This window comes from Fistularia commersonii, chromosome 16 (genome assembly GCF_037954325.1).
Source record: "Fistularia commersonii isolate RoL2024-O1a breed Wild chromosome 16, RoL_Fcom_v1.0, whole genome shotgun sequence".
Taxonomy (NCBI): Eukaryota; Metazoa; Chordata; class Actinopteri; order Syngnathiformes; family Fistulariidae; genus Fistularia; species Fistularia commersonii.
This window is the reverse complement of record NC_141299.1, coordinates 12,953,704-12,979,742: the sequence shown is the minus strand read 5'-3', so window position 1 is coordinate 12,979,742 and position 26,039 is coordinate 12,953,704. Positions and strand designations below refer to the sequence as shown.

Sequence of the window (26,039 nt, the reverse complement as noted above, 5' to 3'; positions counted from 1 at the left end):
CTAATAAATCACAGCAGCGAACTGTAAACCTGCTTAACACATACAATACAGGACATGTTATGATTACACAAACAGTGATTAGAAAAGATGGATAATCCACACACACACACACACATACACACACGTGCTGGCACATGCACAGAAAAAAAGAGACAATAATCTTTTCCTTTTTACAAGCGATATTTGTTTGCGCGAAGGCTTGCTTCTTTTTTTCATTTGAAAGCATATGCTTTACTTTTTAAGTGTTCACTAGAAAGGAAAATGGGGCAGCTTTACTTAGGCAGTTCTAATTACAGAACAAATCACACTGCCTTTACCTCCATACCAATTGAAATAGTAGATTAAGCACAAAAAGAGCAGATTTTAAGTCCTACCATCTGGGATTGTGCATGAGTGTGTGTGTGTGTGTGTGTGTGTGTGTGTGTGTGTGTGTGTGTGCAAGCGCACACTCACTTGGTGCGCGCGTCTGCTTCCTTATCTTATCTGAACCATTCACCTCATACAGCTCCCAGACGATTTTTCGCTCTCCAAGCCTGAGAGGTCGGCTTAGGGCCCTGAAACTGGGTCATCTGGGTCTTGGCTTTTTTAAAGGCTGGACATTGGCTGCAAAGCTGCCTGAATCTCTCTCAGATAAAAAAAAAAAAAAAAGGATAGAGCAATTGGTGGTATGAAGCTAGGGAGGATGACGAGTGGAAAGGTCAGCGCAGCCCTGTTGATGGGGGAAATATTTTGGACAGCATGCCAGGGTCACTTCGCCAGACTGCCAGCCTCTCTTGCCGTCTGGTAACAGAGGCTCTGGCCAAGGTGGAGGCCAGAGAGTCTCAAGGTCATGCCCTGCAACTCCACTGCTGACAGGGTGGGGTAGCAAGATGGAAGGGTTGAAAATTTGGGGGAAAACTGGACGCCCTATTGCCATCACTCAATTTTTTTTTTTTTTTTTATAAAAAAAGGACCGCAATTTTCAAATATGGAACGAAAAAAGGTTGCAGCATATTCATAATTTGTGACAAAAGATGTTCATCATCACAATTTTAGTTTAGTATAGTTCAGGTATACACTCACAGACATTATTTAAGAAATTGTTCAAAAAAACCAAACAATAGAGGTTCATGCATTTTTTTTAACTGCCCATATTTTTGCCTTGTATCCCTGAGGAACCTAAGCTAGGGAATTCTGCAAAACAGTAGGATCAATGCCCTGGCTGATTTTTCCTTTTTTTACCTTTAATATTTCTAATAATGATTAATAAGTGAACACTTTACTAAAATATCATAAAGCTAATGTCCATAAAATGATGCAAGCATAGTTAGCAATTCATAATCCAACCATGTTGAGTTCTCATTAGAAAGTATGTAAGGTTCAAATGACACAAGCAGCCATAAGTCAAAGACACATTAAGGGATGTTTTGTTTTTGTTTTAGTAATACACCTTTTAACCAATTTCTTGGACTAATTAGGACAATTCCTGAATGATGTAATCAACAATTTCCAAGTACGTCAAGGAGACATTGTTTGAAAACCATGACTATTCTACTTTCCACTAAATAGGAGGCATGAGTCAGTGATTATTAAAATCTGCAGTGCTTAACCTTTAATACATGAAAAAGCTTCTTTTTCTAGCCGTTTTCCCAGATGAAAAATTTGTCAGATTCTGCGGTGTTTGGGAATCATTTCCTTCTCCCATTCTTACTGACTCCCATGTCTTTGTTCTCTTGATAAATAAAATGATTAGCATCACGAACAATACAAAATCACTCTGTTACATAAAACTGCTCAGTAACTAACCTCAGCCCTCTGCTCAAGAAATCCAGTGACACTGTTTTTTACATTTTATTCCTGTGTAACAATATAAATGTCATTCCTGCAATGAAAAACCTCTGCTTTGAAAGAAAAGATGCTGAACCAGCAAATGAAAATATTTGACAGTATGAATTGAAACCTAGTATTATACATGGGTAAATTGATTTAGCGGTTTTAGCACAGTGTTGAAGTTGATATTCAGATTGGTTGTTAAAAAAAGTCTTTCGCATAATATTTATCTAGTCGGTGTATGAGTAGAAGACACAGCAAAACACTAATAAACATATAACACAGCTCCCTAACAACATTTTAATACTGTTATTGATTGAGGTTCTACAGTAGCTCATGACAGATTAACCTTAAATGAAACCCATCAAGTAGATGTGCTTATTGACATCCATGTTAGTTCTGTGACGTTTATCTTAATTGACGCTGGGAAAAAAAAAAATGCTGCAATTGCTTGTTCTGAACACTTTCCCTTTAACACAGTACCAGGCTTTCTGAGATGAAAGCCCATGTGCCGCAATCCTTAAGTAATGTGGTGCAACACAACCTTATCATCATGTTTTCTTACTTTCATTGGAGTGTTTCGACTCCTCACGCAGCCAATACCTAGACACAGCAATTGATGACAAAACAAATCTTCAAGTACTCTTTCAAAGCAGCTCTTCTGCATAATGACTACAACTGTCTGAAAGACTACACTCTAGGCATGCAAACACTACTGTTAAGTGCAGCACAGGTAATTATTCTTTCTCTGTGACAAACCGCAAAATGCACATTTGGAACTTGCTGTCTCAGACTTGAGTTTGGCCCTTTTGTGCTGTGCGTCAAAGTCAGCTCTCGCAGAGCCCTGGCATTACAATAATGACATTCTAAACAGTGTTGCTTAATAATGCTGCACTTAATATCACACAGGTAAACATGAAGCTTTGCATCCAAAATTTAACATTTTTAATTCACTGGGTTCCACCTCTGTGTTATAATGCAATTGCAGAAAGTAGAAATTAAAATAACTGTTAAAAATGTGATAACATAAAGTGTCTTGTATAAGTTAAAAAATAAATTAAATTCAGTGTAAATACAGAAAACAAAATAACCAGAAAAATAAGCATTTTTAAAACATCCACATTCTCAAACAAGTGACAACTTTTTTGATATCATGCCATATCTGCATTCTCCACCAGCATTTACTGCATTCATGGAACACCTCCAAAAATAAATAAGTACTTAAATAAATAACCCTTAGATTATTTTGTATTTATCATTCATTCCTTTTACAGTACATTATTTTGCCTGTACAGTGATAAAGTATAATACAGCAATTACAGCACGAAAGTGGGCTAAACCCATTGTCTGCTATGACTGGGAATAAAATCGGGACTCGAGGGAACCAGTGCTCTGCCTGGCAGGCCAATCAAACTAAACCAAATTGGTCTTAACAATCCTGAATCATCTGTCTTTTTGTTGGTCTACCACAGGAGATTTGGCCTTGGTGGAAGCTCCATCAGATGTCCCATGCTGCCCCCAAATACATCCCATATTGTGGTTTTAGGAACAAATTTTGGCTGACTGAAAGTCAAGGTAGGGAGGTTGAGGTCAAAAGGCGAGGGTCTCTGAAGCCAAGCTTGCCGCTGTGACCTGAAAGTGTCCCGTCCTGGCAGCAAAAAGGCTGTGGGAGTGTGGCATAGCCGAGGAGATGCGGCCAAAGCTGGACAAAGGCCACTTCATGATGAACTGGGAGGTCACTGGCAGCAGATACCTGGACAGACGGACAATAGGGTAGGGACAGAGGGATTATGGGAAAGGATGAACATAATGAGAGGATTAGATATATAAAGGTCAGAATTTAGAGGTCAGGATACATTAGCACACGGCGCAGAAACCATATATCCACTGGTTTTCATATGCCACTTCTACCATCTCATATTTGCACACGGCAATTTTAATATTGGCCTGCTATTTTCAAGCCCCCACCTACACACCCATGCAAAGCATCCCACCGTAGACAAAAGAAAAGAAATGGAAAAAAAAAAAAAAAAAAAAAGTAAAAGCCGGAGTCATAGAGAAACTTTACAGTATTTCAATAGCTAAAATGCCACGTGTAATCGAAGGTTTAGTTCGGAATTTTAACGCTGTATTTGCATTTTCATACATCTGTGTGTAAAGTGACAAATTATGGGCCTCACATTGACAAGAGACAGAGTATTTTAACTATTCTTGACAACTTAGTTGTCTACTTTGACCCTTCATTTTTTTTGTATCATGAAAATAAAGTCCTCACCTATCATTCCGAGGCATTGACGTCAGTACCTTTCTAAGACTTTTCTATGACACCTTCCACCGAGACAGAGCAGTGAGGCAGCTCCTGCTAACAGCGTTCCAGTACCTGAGAATGAGACCAGCATCAGGTTGAGATAGTCAGGAGCGGCTGAACTTTCCACCCTTCGTACTTAGTAACTGGAAATGAGTCAGACATGGTTGTCAGAGCAATGTCAGATGGGATGATCGAATCCTGGGTAAGGTTATTCAAATGTTGGAGTAGTAAAAAGACAGGAGCAGGAGGGTATGTTGAATTCTTCCAGAGTGGTTACTTGGAAGAATAGCTTACATTTACGGGATTTACCAGCACATTTGTTCGCTGCTTCATTTTACATTTTCTTTGACCGCATCACCACGTCCGCAGCAGAGAATCGGAAAACACGAAACAAGACCAAAAGTCAGCTTAAAGAATGTAGCCCCTGTCGAGGTGTTTAGATTCGACAATCTAATCAAATGGGAGCCACTGGGGAAGAGGATTACAGAATGAGGAAATATCTTCTTTCAAGCTGGTGCACAGATAGCACACTTTTCTCTGACAGCTCTTTTTGCTTGTGAAATAGCTCTTGGACAAATTAGCTGAGCAGGGCTTTCTAAAGTCGACCTTAATGAAAAGAAACCATGTCGCTGAGGGCGTTGAGCTGAGCCCAGACCCAGGAGAGTTAGGATGGATTCAAATTAACTTCATTTAGTCCGGGTGTCCTTGAATCTGCTTCAAGTGGGCCGCAGGTATCCCTCCAGCATATCTTTTTCAGTTGTGACTGGACTAAGTGAGCAAGAGCTCAGTTGAGAAATTTCTCAGAATTTAACCCAAAGAGAAGGAGGACAGAGTGTACCTTACTTTCAGTCGTTTGCCTTTTTTTTCAAAGGACAACCGTAGAATTGTCATTTTTGCAATTTGATACTATCATTCAACCCTACTGTATTTAATACTTTGGCCATATTCCATCACAATATAACAATTCAGTTTCCGTTCATGGACTCATACTTTGTTTCCCAATTGTGCCTCTCAAATCTTCAGCCTAGAAATGGCAGATCATAAAGGAAAATAAAGGAAAATGTGGAAAATGCAACATTGACCATTCTTTGGGTATGCAGTAGCTCCTCCTTTTGGTATTCACTTTGAGAAAATTCTACTCCTATAAAGCAGCACAGTGGTGGTAGGAGAGGTAATAGATGGTGAGAGCTTCTCATGTCATGCAGCCTCTGTCTCTGCAGGCTACATTTAATTGGACCCTCATTCAGCATCCTCCAGGTTCATCCTCATTTTGAGTGTGAGAAGATCCTGGTTAAAACATGTGTGCTTGAAAGCCAGAGGGAGACATGCTCATGCTGTAATACATCAGTTGACATGAAGACAGCTACTCTCCTGCTTCCATCCTTTCCTGCTTCATTCCCTATATGCAAAACAAAATATAGTCCAGGGTAACTGACAGGCCTTCCATTCTGAGCCTTCAAAATCACCATTAAGATGCAACTGTCATGGTGATTAAAAGGACATGTAAAGAGTTACCATGACCAAGGATAGAAAAGGAAGGCTGCTACGATAGCTGATGCAATCATAAACCAAGAGGTACAAAGCGGCTTGAAGGTTATCCGCATCCCACATTCAGCTCAACACCCCAATTAACCCTAATTACCACCACATTTTTCAGACAGATGAAAGTTAATAGAATCCGAAAGTTTTGTCATTGTGGAAGTACTGTCTTTGGGAAGAGACCATAATTTCAGGCTTAACAAGAAAGTCATTAGTTGAGCTATTTAGCTAGTACCTCTCATCTGCCCACACAGGCTGAAGGACTCCTCTAAGACCAATGTAGCTGTTGACACATTTGATCAAAGCACTCCACACAGGAAGGAGGCTTGAACAGGAGTGGGCAGGTGTTGAAAACCCGAGTGAGCCCAAAGACCCCGATGCTTTCCCATTATTGAAACACATTTTTATCTTACCATCTTTTTTTGTCAAAATGTATTGTTAAGCAATCCTATATACAGTGAGGAGAACAAGTATTTGATACACTGCAGATTTTTCAGCTTTTCCCACTTGCAAAGCATGTAGAGGTCTGTAATTTTTATCATAGGTACTCTTAAACTGTGAGTGACGGAATCAAAAACAAAAACCTAGAAAAACGCATGGTATCATTTTTAAGTAATTAATTTGCTTTTTATTGTATGACATAAGTATTTGATCACCTACCAACCAGTAAGAATTGTGGCTCTCAAAAACCGATCAGTTCTTCTTTAAGACGCCCTCCTGTTCTCCACTCATTACCTGTATTAATTGCACCAGTTTGAACTCTTTACCTGTATAAAAGACACACTTGTTCACACACTCAATCAAACAAACTCCAACCTTCCCACAATGGCCATGACCAGAGAACTGTGTACAGGACAATCGGCAAGCAGCTTGGCGAGAAGGCAACAACTGCTGGCACAATTATTACGAAATGGAAGAAGTTCAAGATGGCATCCAATCTCCCTCGGTCTGGGGCTCCATGCAAGATCTCACCCTGTGGGGCATCCATGATCATGAGGAAGGTGAGGGATCAGCCCAGAATGACACGGCTGGACCTCTTCGATGACCTGAGGAGAGCTGGGACCACAGTTTCAAAGGAAACTATTAGTAACACACTATGCCGTCATGGATTAAAATCCTGCAGTGCACGTAAGGTCCCCCTGCTCAAGCCAGCACATGTCCAGGCTCAACTGAAGTTTGCCAATGACCATCTGGATGATCCAGAGGAGGAATGGAAGGAGGTCATGTGATCTGAGACAAAAATAGAGCTTTTTGGCCTAAACTCCACTCGTGTGTGGAGGAAGAAGAAGGATGTATACAACCCCAAGAACACCGTCCCAACCGTGAAGCATGGAGGTGGAAACATCATTCTTTAGGCAGGCTATTCTGCAAAGGGGACGGGACGACTGCACCGTATTGAGGGGAGGATGGATGGGGCCATGTATCGCAAGATCTTAGCCAACAAACTCCTTCCCTGAGTAAGAGCCTTAAAGATGGGTCGTGGCTGGGTCTTCAGGCATGACAATGACAATAAACGCGCAACCGGGGCAACTAAGGAGTGGTCTTGTAAGAAGCATCTCAAGGTCTTGGAGTGGGCGAGCCAATCTCCAGACCTGAACCAAATAGAAAATCTTGGGAAGGAGCTGAAAGTCCATATTGCCCAGCGACTGCTCCAAAACGTGAAGGATCTGGAGAAGATCTGTATGGAGTGGGCTAAAATCCCTGCTGCAGTGTGTGCGCAAGCCTGGTCAAGAACTACAGGAAACATCTGATCTCTGTAATTTCTAACAAAGGTTTCTGTACCAAATATTAAGTTCTGTTTTTCTGTATCAAATACTTATGTCATGCAATAAAATGCAAATTAATTACTTAGTCATACAATGTGATTAATCTGGATTTTTGTTTTAGACTCAGTCTCTCACAGTTGAAGAGTACCTATGATAAAAACTAGACCTCTACATGTTTTGTAAGTGGAGAAAAGCTGAAAAATCAGCAGTGTATCAAATACTTGTTCTCCCCACTGTCTGTGATCCATTTCAACATGTTATTTACATTTAATAAATGGTAAACAACATGTTGGCTTCTGTTGCAGGTATGTTTTGGCTTTCAATTGAAATGGGAGTAGATCTGTGAAGATTGCTGTAAAAACTGATTGATTTAGTTAAACTGCAGTCATGAATTCTTAACATAACACAAGAAGACTTAAGGGAAAAAGCTATGACATGAAAGCCATGCACATTTGCAAACCAATACACACAGACTTGCCAGCATATCCTTTTTAAGGTGACAAAGCACACCAAACTCAGGATGAGATTTCAGGCTCTTTTGAGTTAACATGGCAATTAAAATAGATCGTTTATGTAATTTCCCTGTATATTTGTTTTGTGCCTTTTGACACCCACCCCTTTGGCCTTTTAATCTTACCACAGTATGATAAAGTCAACAAATCATGCATACATCTTTATATTAAGTCTGCTAACCTTTTTTTAACAAAAAGCCTTAGTTTCTGAAAGGGGCAGGAATCAAAAAAGCTGTATCTGTTTCTATCCATCGCGATCATTCTGGAGTCAATATCTGGCTTTTGGAGGATCTCACTCATAACCTACCCAGTACTTTTGTATTCTTGCAACTGGTATAGAAGTGAGTAAATAGGATGTGATCTCTGAAAAGATATTCTGTATCTATTCTGAAGAGTTAATTCATTTAACATTGTTTGGTGACTCCAGGGGGTAAAATAGCCATTTTCTCCATTGGTGGGCATTTTTTAAATCATGAAATACTGTTCAACCTGGTTTATTGCATTGTCATTTCCTGTGAAAATATTTGCTTCTACAATTTTTGTTCTTGTTGTCCAGTGACTACAGTCCAGTCATCTTCCAGTCATCTAGTTGTAGTTTCAAAAATTAATAAATTCCCATCTTCATTCACTGATGCTTTATCATTTAATTATAATTACTTCCTTTTAGTACTATAATCTTAGCTTTGAATAATTAAGTTGTTCTTTTCACAAATATAAATAAAGCGCAGTTTACTTTGTGTGATGTATGTGTGTGTGTGTGTGTGTGTGTGTGTGTGTGTGTGTGTGTGTGTGTGTGTGTGTGTGTGTGTGTGTGTGTGTGTGTGTGTGTGTGAGTGGCTGAGTCTGGTTGTTGTGTATGAAAATGTATCTAATTTGAAAAGGAAATTGTAATACTCAAATATAATTTAAAGTCTAAGTATTCTTCTATCCCACATCTACTTATCTTTGAGAACTGGCAGTTATAACTAAACTGTTTATCAGAAATACAACATAGTTGATGCTTAAATATACTTAACATTACTGAGAGTAAGATAAACCCTAAATCAAGCCTTCTCTTGTAAGCAAATTTTTTATATGGTGGTATTTTGTAATTACTTTAATTTGACTGAAATGTATTTTATTTGAAATTACTTGAAATGATAATTTCTTAGTACTTGAACAAAGTGAAACAGTTTTAGTGTTATGTAGGACCACTTAATTCCTCAAGTGGAAAATGTAAATCATTATCCTGTGAATGAACAACACCTGACCCCTTTCTGGAGTGTATTATAAAGGAGCTTTGGCTTAATCAGCATCATCTATAGGAGCTGGAGTAACTATACAATATTAATTGGGGTCTAGAGATTCTCAAATGTATCGGGGTACACAGACCTTAATGGCCACAATATCATAGATCCAGAAACCCTGTACTGGTACACAGCATGATGTGAATCATGGTTTAATAGCTGAGTTTTTCTTAAAATATCAAAGTATCTTAATTTGAACCAAATAATTAATAAATCATACATAACCTAATAATGTTCCACTTTCTTTTCCATTGTGCCGCCTGGCTCTCTTTTGAGAAACATTATGACTCGCTCCTTCTTTAAAACAAGCCAGCCCCTTCCTCTTATATGTCTCCTGTTATGTTCTTATAAAAACTGAAAAGAATCTGATAAAAAATTAAAAAGTACAAATGTGAAATTAGGTTTGATTTTTAATATAAATGGAGGATGCTTCTGCTAAATATTGCTATTAATTAATTCCTTCCTAAAACCTGAGACCTCAGAATCTCAGTGAGAGTAAATTACAATACCAGCAGATATAAGCATGAATTTGCAGACAAGTTTCTGCAATCTTCATGTTAAATTTCTATCTAAACGATCAACTCTTCCTATAGAACGGATTATGAAAAGAACTCTCTGAATATTCTGTTAAACATTTCAGCCGTTTGGTTTTCAATGGGCTATGTTGTGATGTATGTTGTTCTATCTCTGCATGTGGTATATATGAAAGATTTCTCTCATAACTTATAAAGAAATGACAAACAGAATAAAAATGATCCCATGGATGCTGTATCATATTTGTCTTGCCATAATATTCAGTCATTGTAATCGTTTAAAGGATTTGTTTTGTTGAGTTGAATCATCTTAAATATCAGGCCTTTTCAGGTTTATTCAGGTGTATTAAGTCATTGAACATGCATTTAGAGGTTTATAAAGCAATCTCAGTAAGTGAGATGCACTTCCCTAAATACAAGCAATATACTATCTTTACGCAGTCCTTCTGTGTCTTTGAGACACTGCAAAGAAACCTGTGGCTTAGACCAGTTACCCTGCAACACATGATGTGTAGCTATATGGGACCCATATCTAATTCTTTCAATCACTAACTAAAGCTTTTGAGCATGGGCTAATGGTGGAGGATACAGAAGATCAGCCACTACATTTAAGAGTTTAGCATTTCCTTTTTTCTTTCAGTCGAGGTGGATATCCTACCTCTTTCATAGTAAGGGGCTTTACATCGCCCACACATAGAGCACGCATTAATATAATCCATAATTAGGTGCATTTAAGCTGTTTAGATTGTCTCCATTGTTGCTACAACAACAGCAAAACTAATATTACATAATTTTCTTGCTTGTGCTGACAAATTTTATGATAGTCAAATACTGTTTGCTGCCATTCTGTGGCCTGCCCTGCCCTGCCTTTTGAATTGTACAGGAAAAGAAAAGAAAGTTTAAATGTTTACCTTTAAACAAAATGCTAGAGATCTCAAATATATTTGAAAATGTTTTAATGTATGCTAAACTAAAGCAATTAAATATCAAATAATATTGATAACTTTGGACCTTACCAAACATCTTACACATAGAGTGAGCTAGTAAAAAATTTAAATCCAGGGCATCTTGTTAAATGTCAGTTCTCACCAAAGCAGCTATCAAATTTCTAAAAGGTTCAATATTAGAAGCACATACAGTATAAAGCAAAAAATAAACCTTTGATTTTGCTTGGCGGTATCATGATTACAGCTTTGGCTGAGTGGAAGGACAGATGGCCATTGCATAAGTCTCATGATATATGCATGCAAATGTACACACACACTATTTACCCACTTACTATATATACAGGCATAATTAGCTTCTTAGTAATATAAAGCGTTGGTTTGCAAGAGCAGCCTGCATGCCTTATGGGAAAATGTGAACAATGTGGTATAACAAATCATAGAAGAAAGCCGTTCTTATAGTTGATAGTGATATTAAAAGAAGTGCAGGTGGAGCACTCAGTTCTCACTGATACTAGTCGAAATATACATTGAGGTTATGATGCTCTTTATAACGCATTCAGTGAAAAATGTCTTAAAACATGGTATCATGGTGATGCATAGCAAGCTGGTCAAATAGTTGGAGTGTTGGCAAACAGTGTTCCAAACAGCCATTAATACGTTATCTTCTCCCATGCCATTTCAAATTGGAATAATGTTGTTACTCTGAAACATAAATTATTGTCACTTTTTTTTTTTTTCTTTTTTGTTATGTTTTGTTTTTTATGTACCAGAACTAAAATCCCTTTTTAAATGTAAGTAACAGGAGCGAGAGGAGACAAAGCTAGACTGTTGAGCAGCCAAAACAACCATGTTTGGGCAGGTGAAACCAAGCCTAATCTATGGCTGTGAAGTGGACAGAGCAGCAGAAGGCAGTGAATTAAAACGGTGCTGGAAGATGGGGGATAGCAGGGTTAGCAACACTAAACCAAGCAGAGACCTGCATCGGTGCGCGAGGAGACGGAGGAAGAAGAAGAGGAGGAGGAAGAAGCAGCAGCAACAGCAGCAGAGGTGGAGCCATGGGTAGAGGCTGGTCCAGCAGCAAATGGTAAGCTTTTTTACACAGACATATATAGAAAGAAAAAATAAGGAGACACAGGCCAACTCATGCTTCAAAAGACTCTTAAGGATATATATTGCAAATACTTGCATGTAAAAGCATATAACTTCCATGCTTGAATTATCATTATCATTTTTTGACATTCTGACATATGAATGATAATGCTGTATTTCTCAGTCTGTTCTGAAAAAAATTAATTGAAAATAAAACAATCAAAAGAACAGTCAAACTTCTAGAGGTGCTGCAACCTGTAGCGTAAACACAAACTCCATAAGATGGGTTTTTTTAATGGTTCTTGTTATGCACTGTGGCTCTTAGTGATAGAATGTTAAAACATGCACAACAGTTATGAATCATGTAAAGCAACGCTCCAGGAGAAAGGAGCTCTTTCTTATAAGGTCATTTGCTGCACAGGCTCATCTGGGCTCAAATTGAATTAAGCAGGCCTCATGGGGCCCTGGGCTAACCTGAGCACTAATCTGTAGACCATTTTTTCCTATTAACAGCACACTACCTCTCTCCCTTTCTCCGCTCCCCTTGCCTCTGTCTGACAAACCAAAGCATATGTGCTTTGAAAAGTTCAGTCACTCTAAACCTTAGCGGCTGTCTCCAGCAGGGACCTTCGTTAGAAATAGAATAATGATGTTTATTTATCTAATCAGGGTCAGGTAATGAATATGTCAGCACTAAGGCTCATTAGATGACAAAAAAAATGTTGTATTGTAAATTGCCATAGTGTGTGTGTATTACCACATTTAGTTGCAAAAAAAGATCTTTTATTGAACAAGTCTGGAGTAATAGCCATACTTAATTCTCAAACTAGCAGTCACAGACTGGATTCATTATACACACTGTGTTAATAATAAGAACTTGATAAGATCCTTGGTGTCTGTTTTGCTCCTCAATGGAAATGGAATGGAAATAATTTTTCCGTCATATGTGTAATTAATTTGACAAAGAGATGGAAATAGAAAATAAACAAATGCAAGATAGAAAGATGAAATTAGGTTACTGAGTATTATTTAAAATTTTAGTAAAACTGGTATGCTTAGTTATTGGCGCCAAATATTGTATACAGGAACTCCAACAGTCCTGGGTCATCCACCTTTAAGAAACTCGTTGGAATCTGGTGGCATTCAGATCTTAGCATTAGTAAAAGGATAAAAAAAAATATGTATTCCTCCCAAATGAGGAAATCGCTGACACTCAGAATATGTTTTTTCCCACTAATGTTTGGTATGTACCATATCTTGATGATACTTTTTTTCATTAGTTTGCAATATAATGTCGTAAACATAATGTTATAACGCAGTTCAAAGAATTTTCATGGTATAGGAGCAATCAGCCATGCTAACCCATTATGTCTACAACCACTAAAACATTAATATGGTGAAGGTGCCAAACAAAAATTCAGATTTTCACATTAAAAAACTAGTATTTACATAGTTTCAACAGTTGAGATTGGTTGTGAGTTTACACAATTCCTAAACATGGGTGAAAAATCTCAATATTTTGAGGAACAATTCTTGACATTCTGTTGGTCTGTATGTGAAACAAACAATAGCATGTCCAAACGATGAGGGTATACCTATATCGGAAATTTACAAAGCTAACCAGTGCGCATTATAGAAACTTTGCACTCTTCACTGTCATAGGATTATTCACAAAATATATATGGATGGGTGCTTGGTCATCGAAACAGTTCATTTTCCAAACATACCATTTTCAGCCATTTCTTGTGAACATATTGAACAGTCATATAAGATAAGAACCATTCTTCCAATTTCCTTTGGAAAGCTTTTTGATTTCTAAAGTGAAAATTAGTTTTCATTTCAACCAAATCTCAGGGGCAAAAGTCCCCAAATATTTTCAGCCAAATATACTGTAACTTTGTATGATTAAAGATGGGTTTTATCCTTTTTCATGTTAATGCTTCATAATTATTCAAATTGTCGTCAGGAGATATGGATGCTGTGCAAGGTAAATAGGTTAAGGCCTTACAATTTCAGAGTGAAAGAATGATAAATGACCTGTATTTGTATTGCAGTAACTCTTCTTCAAATACAAAGATCTGTATTTTACCTAAGTACTGATGCTTCCTGTGACCAAAAAGGACACTAGATTCAGCCTCTTTAGTATTATACTGTAAGATGGGACCCTAAACCCAAACCACTTATGCAACTGCTGAAATGTACATAATAAATTACTCAAAGATGATGAATGTTATGTGTTTTCCTCACCTTGTATCATCCCATTCAGGGCTGAGTCCAGTCAAGGAGCCACGGGACTCTGAGACAAACTTGTAGACAACCAACAAGCAGTCTCTACACAACTGAACCAGCCTGCGGCAGCACTGCAACTCCAGGGGAGACACCACCTCGCTACTCTTCCGGAAAATGATTTCCCACGATGAACTGGATCGGATGCGACGGCAAATTCACAAATACACAAGTACACAGACATACACATGCAAAACACACACACACACAACACACACACACACACACACACACAGTCACATACAGTGAAATTTAGGTAGAATCTCTAGCATCAAATTAGCATCATAGAAAAATGTTTTGACAAAGGAGAGCTCAAATTAATTAAGTCAAGGAGTGAATTTTAATTCATGATTTTGAAGAAGCACAGGATGCATTGATAAATTAGTAGTGGCTCTACATCCATTAATTTAGAAAAATGTATTTTCATCAGGGACACAACAATTTAGCCAAAAAAAAAACCCTAGTGGGTAAATTTCATGTCGAACTCCTTTCAGAACTTTGAAGATAAGAGGTTCTTTTACTTCAGTTGTTCAAAACGTTCTCTTTCCATTCTCTGCTTCCAAGTAAATTCCAAAAAGCCTGCTAAATTAACCAATCCACAATAGCTGATGGGGTGGTTGATTGTGGTTCTCTTCGGTAAAATATAGGAAGGGGACTGGAATTTTTCTTTCTATTTGCAGCTGTTTTTGCGGTGCTCTACTTCGCTGTAGCTGCATGACATAAGGGCACTCTGTTAGATTCAGCTATGTTGGGCTGTGACCCGTTGTCCCAAGGAGCCTGAGAGTGGGCCACCAAACTAGATTCATGATCCAGGACAAGCTTGTGTTTCAACAGGCAGCGTATGAAGAGAGGCTTTGGTGAGGGAAGTAATGAATGGGCTCCTTTCCACCCTCCTCGCTGCCTCCAACTATCCTTTCTATTACCATTTTTACAATGTCTCATTTTATTTAATTCTTTGTTGTCTACCCTTTTCTCCTCTAAAGTGTTGTCCCCTTAATCTCTATCACTTCCTGCACAGATTTTGTTTTCTGAATCAGGACTGTCAAGACAGTGAAATGGTGGAAAATTGACACATCCAGTCAAATTTCCTCCTCTCCCCATTAGACATTTTCGTTGAGTGTAACATGAGAGGATATGGAACACCAAAATCACAAACAATGTGAAAAGGTATGTTAAGTGTAGCTGCATGACTTGTTGTCAATGACCTGGTTCATTTGTCAAATAATACTGTGAAAAATCATTAATTCATTTGTTATCAATACTGCTTATCCTGCAAATCATGAGGAGGTAGACTCGATCCTAGCTGTCATTGGGCAAGATGTGGCATACATTTCTCTTTTCCCTGCTCTCGCCAGTGAAAAGTCTCTTTGCAACAAGTTTCTGACCTTTATTTGAATTCTCAACAGTTATGTTCTTCTTTAATCCCCAAGAGCTGACTGTAAAATGCAGCTCGGAATGGATGGTGCTGAATGCAGGTCATTCTCTATTACTGATTCCTCAGTCATATCGACTGGCCAAGCTCCCACTTAAACTCCAATACAGACAAACAGTGGGTCTTTCAGACAGGAAGATTTTACAATGGGGTACTTGGAGTTGTTGCAGAATGAGCACCTATGACACAAAACTCGGTCAGTATACTAGACTTGGACCTGGTGGTGGTCTGAGGATTTCAATCATCAAAATCAACCCCACTCAGAAATAATAACTAATACTAATAGATATGTTTATGTAAAATCTGACGGTACTGCCCACCTGAGAATGAAGTGTAGCTAACTGTCATCTAGCATCACCATTCAGTAAACATGGGATTGCAGTCTTGGCATTTATTACATGATAGCAATATATCTAATCTTCAAATTTAGTAGTGTCCCTTTTTTCTTCCTTTCACTCCAACAAGTGAAACGTAATGCAAGTAAATTAACACAATATTAATGCTCAAAACCCCTATGTTACCATAGAGCATCCGTGTATAAGGATTCAGATAGGTGCTTCAAGTGTCTTGATTGATTGCAAAATCCATGGCAAATACAACACTGCTTTTTAAAATAAGGACTTGGTCCATAACTTGGATTTGTTATTTACTCTGCCTCTGTGAAATGACACCTGTCTGTAAAATGCATATAACCGAACCTTCAACTCAAAAACAAGTTCATCATATTCTTGAAAAAGGTTTAACTGAAAATTAACTTTACATTTCATTGCAATAGTTTCTCTCAAAATCTAATGAAAGATAACGAAAACATAAGCAACTCTCACCTATTCATAAGAATAGCTATAAATATGATCTTGTTTTCTGACACACCAATTACAGACAAGAAGACAAATATCTACCAGTATTTTCCCTGATAAGTCTGTGCATGTTTTTATGGTTCTTCATCTGTATATTCTTTGCTCATCAAATAACTAACACTACAGGTATGCAATCCTAATTAATGGTTTTGCTATACTCTTGTGAATCACTCTCTCAAAATAACATTGTAATGGGCACTGTGCAGACCTACCCAGAGTGGGAAAAGCAGTTCCACAAGCCCTGTCCGTGACTCCAAAGTAGCCTGTTGAAAACACGGTTAAACAGTCGATAGAGATGAAGGCTCTCGACATCTAGCTCCTTCCAAATCCGTTGCAGTGCTGAGCGTACATTGGTACGCACAATGTCCAGCACCTACAACAAGAAAGAAAGCAGAGAGGAAAAAGGGTAAACCGAACACAGTCCACTACGCAAGACTAAAGCTGAATTAACTCTCCAAGAGATAGACTCATTGACAACTGCAGACATGATAGTCACAAGAATGATGTTCATACTGTCTATTGATCCACTTGTTGCTATAACTGCACAGTAGATCCATATTTACAGATTGTTGTTTTGAATGGGTTGGCAAACAATTTTTCCAGAATGTGCTCTAAATCAAATGGCTAATGACAGAAGCTCGCATGATTCACACGGCATGTAAGCAATGGATGATACATTTTTGAACAGCTGCCTGCTTGTTAAAACCTTGCATAAGCAGGTTTAGGTTAAGACGATTATATCAATAGTATTATATATATTCATTCACATATTAGTCTGTTTTTTTCCTATTGAATATACTCCTGTCTGGGAACAAGATGATGCAGCTACAATAATTGCCATTCATGTGAATTTCCACTTTAACCATGTGCAATGAGGAAGCTAACATTATATGGACCCGAAGTACTTAGAAGGTATCGCAGCAGTATTAAGGTCAGCAATATCCCTCATTGATATGCAAGAATTGATATGTAATTCATCTGTAAAGTTTTACCATTAAATAATGCAAAGATTTCAGCTTGCATACATGAATACCTATTAAAACAAACATATAAAGATACACAACAAAATCTGAAGACTACATAAGCATTCAATGTGCAGTAAAAAGATTTTCAAACTTTCATACACATAATGAGGGTCAGAGCTATCTCTTTATTTAGGTTGACGTGTAAAGAGGATGCAAATGCTTGTTTGCGTGTGTCTGTGTGTGTGTGTATTTCCACACAACAAAAGATATGAATAGTGGTGAACACTGGAGAGGACTAATTGCTGAAAAGATGGCAGTCTAGGTAAGAAAATATCAAAAGTTATCAGGTGGTCAGAGCCTGCAACAACTTTCTCTCTTCCCATCATCATTTTCCCACTCCCCTTATGTTACTGCCTCTTCTATCTCCCTCCTTTTTTGTTGTTTCCCCTCACTCAGAGTGCAGTCATGTGGCTTTCCTGCCTTCGATTCCTTGCTCCTCATTACTGACGTGGTGGCTTTACTGTGTGTGCACGCATGCGATTGCAATGCGAGGGGATAAGATTCCCGACTGGAAATATGAGGCAAGTGAGATGCACACACACTGATGAATAAACACACATACAGAAATGTTTTGGTATGGTAATAAGATGGGAGAGTGATGGGCGCCACATTCCTGACCTCTGCCCACTGCTCATTAGGCTGCTCCACTCCAAATGAAACATCAACTAGAACCATACCACCAGAGCCCACAACAAAGCCAGGCACAGTTGTGCAAAGCAGCATCTGTGAGATCACATCATTATTGACACGCCTACTGGCTTCTATTTCACATATTGTCCCCTCTTCTGTTTGGTTTACCTATTATTGTATGTCTGTATTGTATGTCTATGTTTTATTGCGTGTATGTCTGTGAAAGTTCAAAGGTGTTTCTGGAGAGGAGAGATTTCATTAGGCCTTCTTCTCAATGGTACCAATGATAAAAATCATATGAATCACCTCCAATAAGTGGCTTGGGCCAATTCAGTCTTATTTGAGCTACCCGTATATAGAATTCCCTTTACGTTAATTTCTGCCCTTCCTCACAGACTCTGCAGTCACAATTTCAAAGCAAACAAAGGAAAATGTCATGATTATCAAGAAATGATTTGTGTGCACAGAGAACATTAGCATCTGCCCTATGGTGCCCAATTGCCCTCCAACCCTTAGCAGTGACAAATCAACAGAGAAGTAGCTAAAAAGTTAAAAAGGTATAATTCACCTTCCGTTGCTTGGTCGAGTCCAGCTTTACCAGCCAATAGGAGGCTACCTTTGGTTTGTGGTATTTCCAGTTGTCAAGAATCTGAGGAAAAAAGTAGCTGGTCAAAATTTGTGTTAACACGGTAAATTACTTCTCAAAAGGCACAAAGTAACAGAAATAGAATTTCAACTAACAGACAGTGTACAAATAAATCTGGAGTAAAAACATATTTGCTCAGAAGGCTTGTTTACTGCATTGTCACAAATGTATTTGCTCAGAGGGCTTTTTTACTACATTGTTACAACAGTGTCAAATAATTAATCCCCAAGATGTTTTATTTCCATTCTCAGAGGTTAGTAGAGATGCGCAATGTTTCTGTCATCTGAGAAGTTTTCAGCAATTCTAAATCGACTTGGTCACAAAGCCTTCAAGGTCATATAATTTGCAAGGCTAAGTGCTTCATTTACAAACATACGGTGATGACCATGAAACCTTCAACAGCATAAACGTGCTCAAAAAAGAATGGTCCATAAAATAATCAGATCCCGTAGACTAAAACGCACAACAGAGCTCCTCTTAAATAAACAAAGATCTAAAACCCATTCAACCCATACAAAACTTCAGTATAATTCAATACTGTGATTTCTACCAGCTTTCTCTAATTTGTTCAATACAAATTCCACACATTCAACAGCAATGTGCAGCAGTTGCATAGGTCCTTCATTGTATTTATCTCATCTTTCTTCTTTCGCATGTCTCCAACTCAGATAATCTGTCTGTAACCAGAAGCTATAACCTATGTGATAGATCTCATCCTATTTAGCATTCTGACTGTCTACCTGTTATCTCTACACTGATCATAGAGGTCTTTAACTTGTCCTGTCTATCTTTTGTCTCTCTGTCAAACTGTCATCCCAAACTGTAAAACTTGTGTGGTCAATCCTAAAGTATGAAGCAACTTATCTTGAGAAGCTCCTTCCATTTAAGAATATAGGGGGACATTAAAACTTCACAACTCAAAGCACACTTAACCTCTTACGACCTGTCTGAGCTATTTCAGTTTGCCGTCCACACACAGCAGAGCATACAAGCAGCCCGTGTTTAAATCACCTATAATATACTCCTACCCTCAGAGTCTTGATTTTGCCCCTCATGTTTCTGGACATCACTCTAGCTTTTGACACTGTTAACCACACCATTCTTCTCTTCCCATTGGCATTGCCTGCTACAGAAGAAAACCCACAAAAAGACAACAGTCTTAGCGTGAACATCAGTAACCTCTGTCCCCATTTGTCCCTCCCTCAGGGTTCAGTGGTTCAGTCCTCTCTTATTTGTCCTTTGTTTCTTCTGATCGTCTTCAAGTTCAGTGCTAGCATCACGTTTATTCCATCCGCCAATTCCTACATCGAATAAGCAGAACTCTTTACCCCAATGGCTCACCCTTGCAGCCATCAGTCTATCTTGCCCACTTCTATCTTTTCCAACTTTTTTGCTTGTCCATTTTGACAAAAACTAAGACTCCTATGAATAAAAAATAAGGCTTCCACAAAATGCATTAAAGGAACCGTCTAACAATATCTAATTGTGTTAAATCTACAGCACAGGCAGAAAAAGACAAAATTTATACCAAACAGGGTTACCATTTAGGTGTTCTGTCAAAATATGGACTTTAGTGATTTGGTTGCTTTACTGGTTTGTGAAATAAACAACAAAATGTGAGGTAAAAGTGTAGAATTTGATTTTGGCCAGTGAAACAGAATGTCAGAATGTTTACTTTGTCAGTTGTTTATAGGTTTGTGCAGCAATGTCTGTTTCAACTGCATAACTGCAGTTTTCTTGTGTACATGCAAGCCGTCTTTTTTGTATTCTTTACCACATCTATCCACTAGCACCGATAAATCCCTCACATCGAGATCTTCAGAAGCATGTGTTTCCAGTTTGGAAGGTTAATATATGCGCAAACAAGCAAATGCAACCAAAAGATTTATAATTTATAATAAGATTTATAATTAACAATTTCTTTCCAGAAAGTTATGCCTGTTTGTTAAATATAAGTAACTACGGACCTTGTCTAGTAAGCTGTCTAGTAAGCTGTGTTTACATTTTGCCATCCTCACCTCATATGTAAACAAATAAAACCCTATCAAAGCACAACAAATTAAACTTCCACCTTTAAATATTTTTTTCAACGGTAACAAAAGACGAGTTTTTGAGTGAAGATAAAGGAGTCAATTAATCCCATGCAACATCAAATTAGTATAATTCAGCTTCAACTTCAGATCAAGGAAAACATAAAATGGCGAAGACTGCTTTTATAATGCTTTCAAAAAGGAACACTGAACATAGCAGGTCCAGTCACACATCTTGTCTTCCATGGTGCTCTCATTAGGGCCGGTTAACAGAACAGGTGGGGTAGTTATTGTCTCATCCACACACACACATGCAGACACACACGCACGCACACATGTGCACACATATTTTGTGGTTGTTTTTAATTTTGAGTGAATGTGATAGGTTTTGATTTCCATGGCATGTGTTGTACTTCAACAAACAATCATAAAATCTGTGAAGCTCTAATAGGGCCCACATTGTCAAATATTACATTCAGTTCTAGAAAACTATGATGGTTACAATAAACCAAATCAACATGCCAGAAAGTCCAATTTTCTTTGTAAAGACACGATTGGACCCCCAGGGCCATTTCAGACAAGACTAGCCAAATCTAGTTGTGCTCTCTACATTGTAAAAGATAGTACAAATACAGGTCACTGACTCCCCGCTCTAATTAAAATAAGCATTAATAAGAATCTAAAACAAAAGTCGTTTTGCTTCTTTTATCTATTTTGTCAGAGGAATGTTCTGTTCTACTAGTGTAATTGTCATTTGACTGGCAAAGTCAGCACGACAGGCTGCTGTTCTTTCAGCACCATGGGACCTGTGGTGCTGAACAGACAGCTGGTTCTAAGGACTGCAAATGCTGTAAAGGGGGTCGAACTCAGAGTAAATTGGATGGATGGATGCTTTCATGGTACTCAGAGGCATACTAAGAGTTGTTAAGCATTGTGGATGTGTTGCTTCAGATGTAAAGTCAAGGTGAGACTGTCTTCCTGTCCCTGTACCTTTCTCGAAGCAGTCTTGTTTCTTTTCACATGAGCTATATTGTCTATTTCTGTACTATTTTCTTACCTTTTCTTAGGGTCAGGTTGAAATTGTACAGATTTGAAAAAAAGAAAAATGACTTTATTGGTACACAGATCTGTGTACCTAACATGTCTGAAAGAAGTAAGTTGCTACATAATTTACAGCACTTTTTAAAAGCAATGTTCATATTCATATTATTTAATCTGATAGTAATTTCATTGTTGAATATAGGTTATTAATATGTATACTACATCATAAAGTGCTGTTTACTCATGACTGGAAAGGCAGATAAGATTTTGTTGCATATGCATTACAAGGCCAGTCAGTGTGAATTTTCTCAGTTGACAAAAATATGTGCTGTACATGAAAAACAGCTCAGTAGATTCATTCTTGGCATGTATCTAGACTTATACTTATAGCTTTGGCTCACATGAAAATTGACAAATATTTTCAAAATGAACAGAGATCTAAACCAAAAATAGGCAATTGTTAATGCAGAAGAACCGTGCGGAACAGCAAAGGGCTTCAAACTGTTATTTACTGAGGTCATTTGAAAGATGATGGGAGCCAGACCAACAACGACCAGCAGTTGCGACAGGAGGTAAAGAGGTCACACTCAGTTAGGCAGCAGAGTGACCACTCCCGGATAAAAAGAGGGCTATGGGAGTGATAAGGGTGAGGATTTACATGTGTATTTCTTGTTCAGTCCAACACAATGTTATAATACAACATAAATATGAATAAATGTAGTTTTATTCCACTTGACTCAATATTAAGACCAATCCAACGTAAAAATGCACCCACCTCATCCAGCATAGCCTCTGCCTCCTCCTCCGTTTTGCCAGGAAACCTGATCCTCATTGCAGTGAGAGCAGAAAGAGTCTGACGCACAAGCTCTGCATCCTGCTCTTTACCTCTTAGGTTTATCAGTGGGTCAACCTACACAAACATTCAAATGTAACTATTGAGTATTGACTCTTTCAATCAACATTACAATATCCTGTTGTAATACTTCACAATGGGGATGATAAGCATTCTATCAGCTATTATTATTTTCGTTCTTACATTTGACTGGATCAGTTTATGGCATTAACTGTTACAGATCTACTGTTTTGCAATATTGTTTTTCTTCAAAAGCCCCTTGCAAATTACAGACATAAAAGGTAATAAACAGCATTTACCTGGTGTAATTAGTCTTAAACTTACCTATGCCTTAATACTGATTGACATGTTTGAGTATATGCTGCTCAATAATTAGTTCTACTGTAAATATGAATTGTTGAAATACTGAGATAAGATTTCTTTCCCAGAAACCTGACTTCATTCAGCCATCTGGCTAAAGTGAGTGATCTGATTCTAGCTCAACACCTTTTAAATCCAGATTTAAAAACACTAAAAGTCCAATGTGATCTGATCACTGTGAACAAATCAAGTGCTTTTCTATGCTCCATATGGCCACATTATTAAGTGTCAAGTAAAATTTGGCCTGCGATACAAAAAAAGAATGAAATGTAGACTGCGCATTGTTACACAATCTGAAAACAGCAAAAATCCCTGCACAAATATACAAGTATTACACACATCATGGAATACATTTGTATGCATCATTAATTTCTATAAGCAGGGAAAGGCTTGCTATATCTTGGTCAGACAAGCAGTTCTTTTCTTTTTTAAGTCAGTTATGAATTCATTGCATGTTGTCTCAAATGTAAATAGTAAATCTAGTTCACCAAGCAGTCAGTAGCACGTGCCTTCATCTCTTTCTCCCTGTCTTTCAACATGCAATCATCCAGCGAGATCATCTACAATGAGATGGTCAATCCTCATAAGAATTAAAAGGTCAGTGAAAAACAAAAACAGTTAATAAACAAAAACAAAAAAGGTACAGTATTATGTACCCTTATACTATGAATGAGTATGTCATTATAATCGAAGTCCTGTGCTTGAATACATCGTTAAATACAATCATCAGTAAAAATGTCTTTTTGAATCTCATGTCAAAACTGATTGTGCCTATGAGGACACATATTTTAGTGTCATGTAAGAAGAACACATTATGTTTTGTACTCCTTTACCTTTCAATTTTGTTTGCAAGAATCACTCTTTGGTGCATAAAAGAGAGTCCATGTCAGCTTACAAGCTAAATATGAGGCAGTAACTCATCACTATTTAATATGAAATATGGCATGTCTAATTACATAATGGTTCTCCTCCTGACAACACATCCCTATACATTCTGTGAATTCAATGGCCTTTGATCATGAAAGATTATCATGAGGAAAAAAAACATTATTCTAGCTGAGTGGGGAAAAACTGTATGGTAAAAAAATATGGTTGACAACACAATGAACTGTGTTGTGTAATGCCATTTTCCTGCACAGTAATTCCCGGGGAGAATGAATTAATAAAAGTAGGAGCATTTGGAGGACCATTATTAAGGGATTCTATCTAAAACAGAATGAGACAAAAAAAAATAATGTTTTGATTGATTGCTCCAAAATGATCTTGTCATTATGCTCAATATGTGACACTGGGGGATTTTTGGGAGTTGATTGAATATTTTATGACTGATATTTCAACAGACACAGTAAAGTGTAACATTCAGTCTGCGTGCTATATGTGTATTTGTGTGTGTCTGTGTAAAGCGTCTTACTATGTGAGAGTGAATGGTGCCCAGGCTATTGCTGTGAGGCACACGGTGAGCAGACCCACTGCGGCTTAGCGAATGAGAACGAAGTGTTGCAGAGCTTGGCCGGACCAGGGGAGTGGCCAAGGGAACATTTGGAGAATGTCTGGTGGACAATGCCTGCACTTCATTGGGCGATGAGAGGGAGGCGATGGAGCGTGGACAGGAAATGGAACGCCTGATCGGGCCTGAAAGTGTTGGAGATGCAGACGAGGCTGGGCTGGTTTTGATCGACTTGATTGGAGGTTTCCAATGTATTCGACCTGTATACAAACATGACATAAAGGTAAGGATGAAAGAAACACAAACTCACTGTTGCATTCAAATTTAATTTCCTCTTTGATCCTGTCTCAGTGCCTCAGACAGTGTCAACCTTCTCCATCTGGTTATAAAAATACCAGATATCTCTGTAAATGAAGAGTGGCATTAATCTTCCAATGCACAACTGAAGCAAGTATAGCTGAAACAAACACACGCACAGACATAAACACACAGCTGACCTAAAAACAACTACTGTAATTATCTATCATCCTTGAAAGTCTTTTGTCTACCAGCCAGTGTACTGGTGGGTGCATCCTATGTGTGTATGAGATCATATATCGACACAAGTGTGTGTGTGTGTGTGCATATGTGTGTGTGTGCGTGCATCCGTGCGCGCACGTGCACAAGTGCCTGCATGCATGGTGGATAGTAACCCTGCCAGGCCCTACTCCATACCAGGGCATTAAAGGGCATCTTGGACTAAGCCTCATAATGCTCTCATTTGGCAATGTCCAAACCCTGGGTGTGTTCACAGCCCCACACAAACATACATGCACGCACAGACACACACAGACACACACACACACACACACACACACACATAAACATGCACGTACAAGTCCAAAGTGGGGTGTTTTAAGAGATTTGTCTCATCTATTTTCTATTCCAGGGCAGGACATATTGATTGCTGTTGAAGACAATGTCTTTTGTTCAGGAGAGCAGGAAGTTCAAGTGACATATGCTAGTGAATCCCTGAGAATCCCTGAGCCAAATATTTTTGCTTAAAACTCAAGGTGTTGTTAAGGTAAACTGGCACTCATTTTATGATGTCATCATAGTGGAATCAATTTATTTGTTTGTTCTGGCCCACATAACTATTTGGAGTATAACCAATACTGCACTGATTACTTCATGAATATCTATGTATTTGGTAGTCCAATGATGGGGCTCTGTGTAAATCATCAATGTAACACGAAGGTCTTAGAGATGTCATCTGTAATAGAAAGGCCTTGACCAACGGAAATTTTCACCTACAAGTGCAATAAAGTGTTAATAATTAGACTCATGGGCCAGATTACTATAACACTTAGGAATGTCACAGTGGCTGTGACATTATGGTTTCTAGTTACAAGAGCACTTAGTGCTCACGAGCCAGGTGAAAACGACAACGACACAGAGGTAAAAACAAGCAAAGTTTTTCTTCTTTTTTCAGTCAAATACCTGTCTAATGATATTTGCCTCTTCCTTCAACTTAAGACTGTTGAATATCATCAAATCCTTTTCAGTGCTTCCACATATACAGGGGTTAGTTAGGGTGTCAATAATTTTGAAGCTGTAATCATTCTAAAAAGGATCCTAATCATAACTAAACAGGTGTATAAGTA

At 38.2% G+C, this 26,039-nt stretch overlaps 1 protein-coding gene across 8 annotated transcripts in view; it reads right to left on the bottom strand.

The window, feature by feature from the left end:
* Positions 1-929: 929 nt before the first annotated feature.
* The window catches only part of ttll7 (tubulin tyrosine ligase-like family, member 7), a 66,012-nt gene continuing 40,902 nt past the window's right edge, over positions 930-26,039 (bottom strand). The window contains exons 16-24 of one of the 8 annotated variants that reach the window (XM_086162210.1): positions 24,361-24,656; positions 23,459-23,509; positions 22,512-22,646; positions 18,588-18,668; positions 16,577-16,737; positions 14,037-14,210; positions 11,677-11,789; positions 4,114-4,189; positions 930-3,562 (exon numbers count right to left, since the gene is read on the bottom strand). In XM_086162210.1, coding sequence (XP_086018336.1) covers positions 3,400-3,562; positions 4,114-4,189; positions 11,677-11,789; positions 14,037-14,210; positions 16,577-16,737; positions 18,588-18,668; positions 22,512-22,646; positions 23,459-23,509; positions 24,361-24,656 — 1,250 coding nt within the window. In that variant the 3' untranslated portion in view covers positions 930-3,399. Of the gene's footprint in view, positions 3,563-4,084; positions 4,261-11,676; positions 11,790-14,036; positions 14,211-16,576; positions 16,738-18,587; positions 18,669-22,511; positions 22,647-23,458; positions 23,510-24,360; positions 24,657-26,039 lie in introns of those variants that run through there. The other 7 variants (XM_086162212.1, XM_086162214.1, XM_086162211.1 and 4 more) reach the window with 7 other exon arrangements.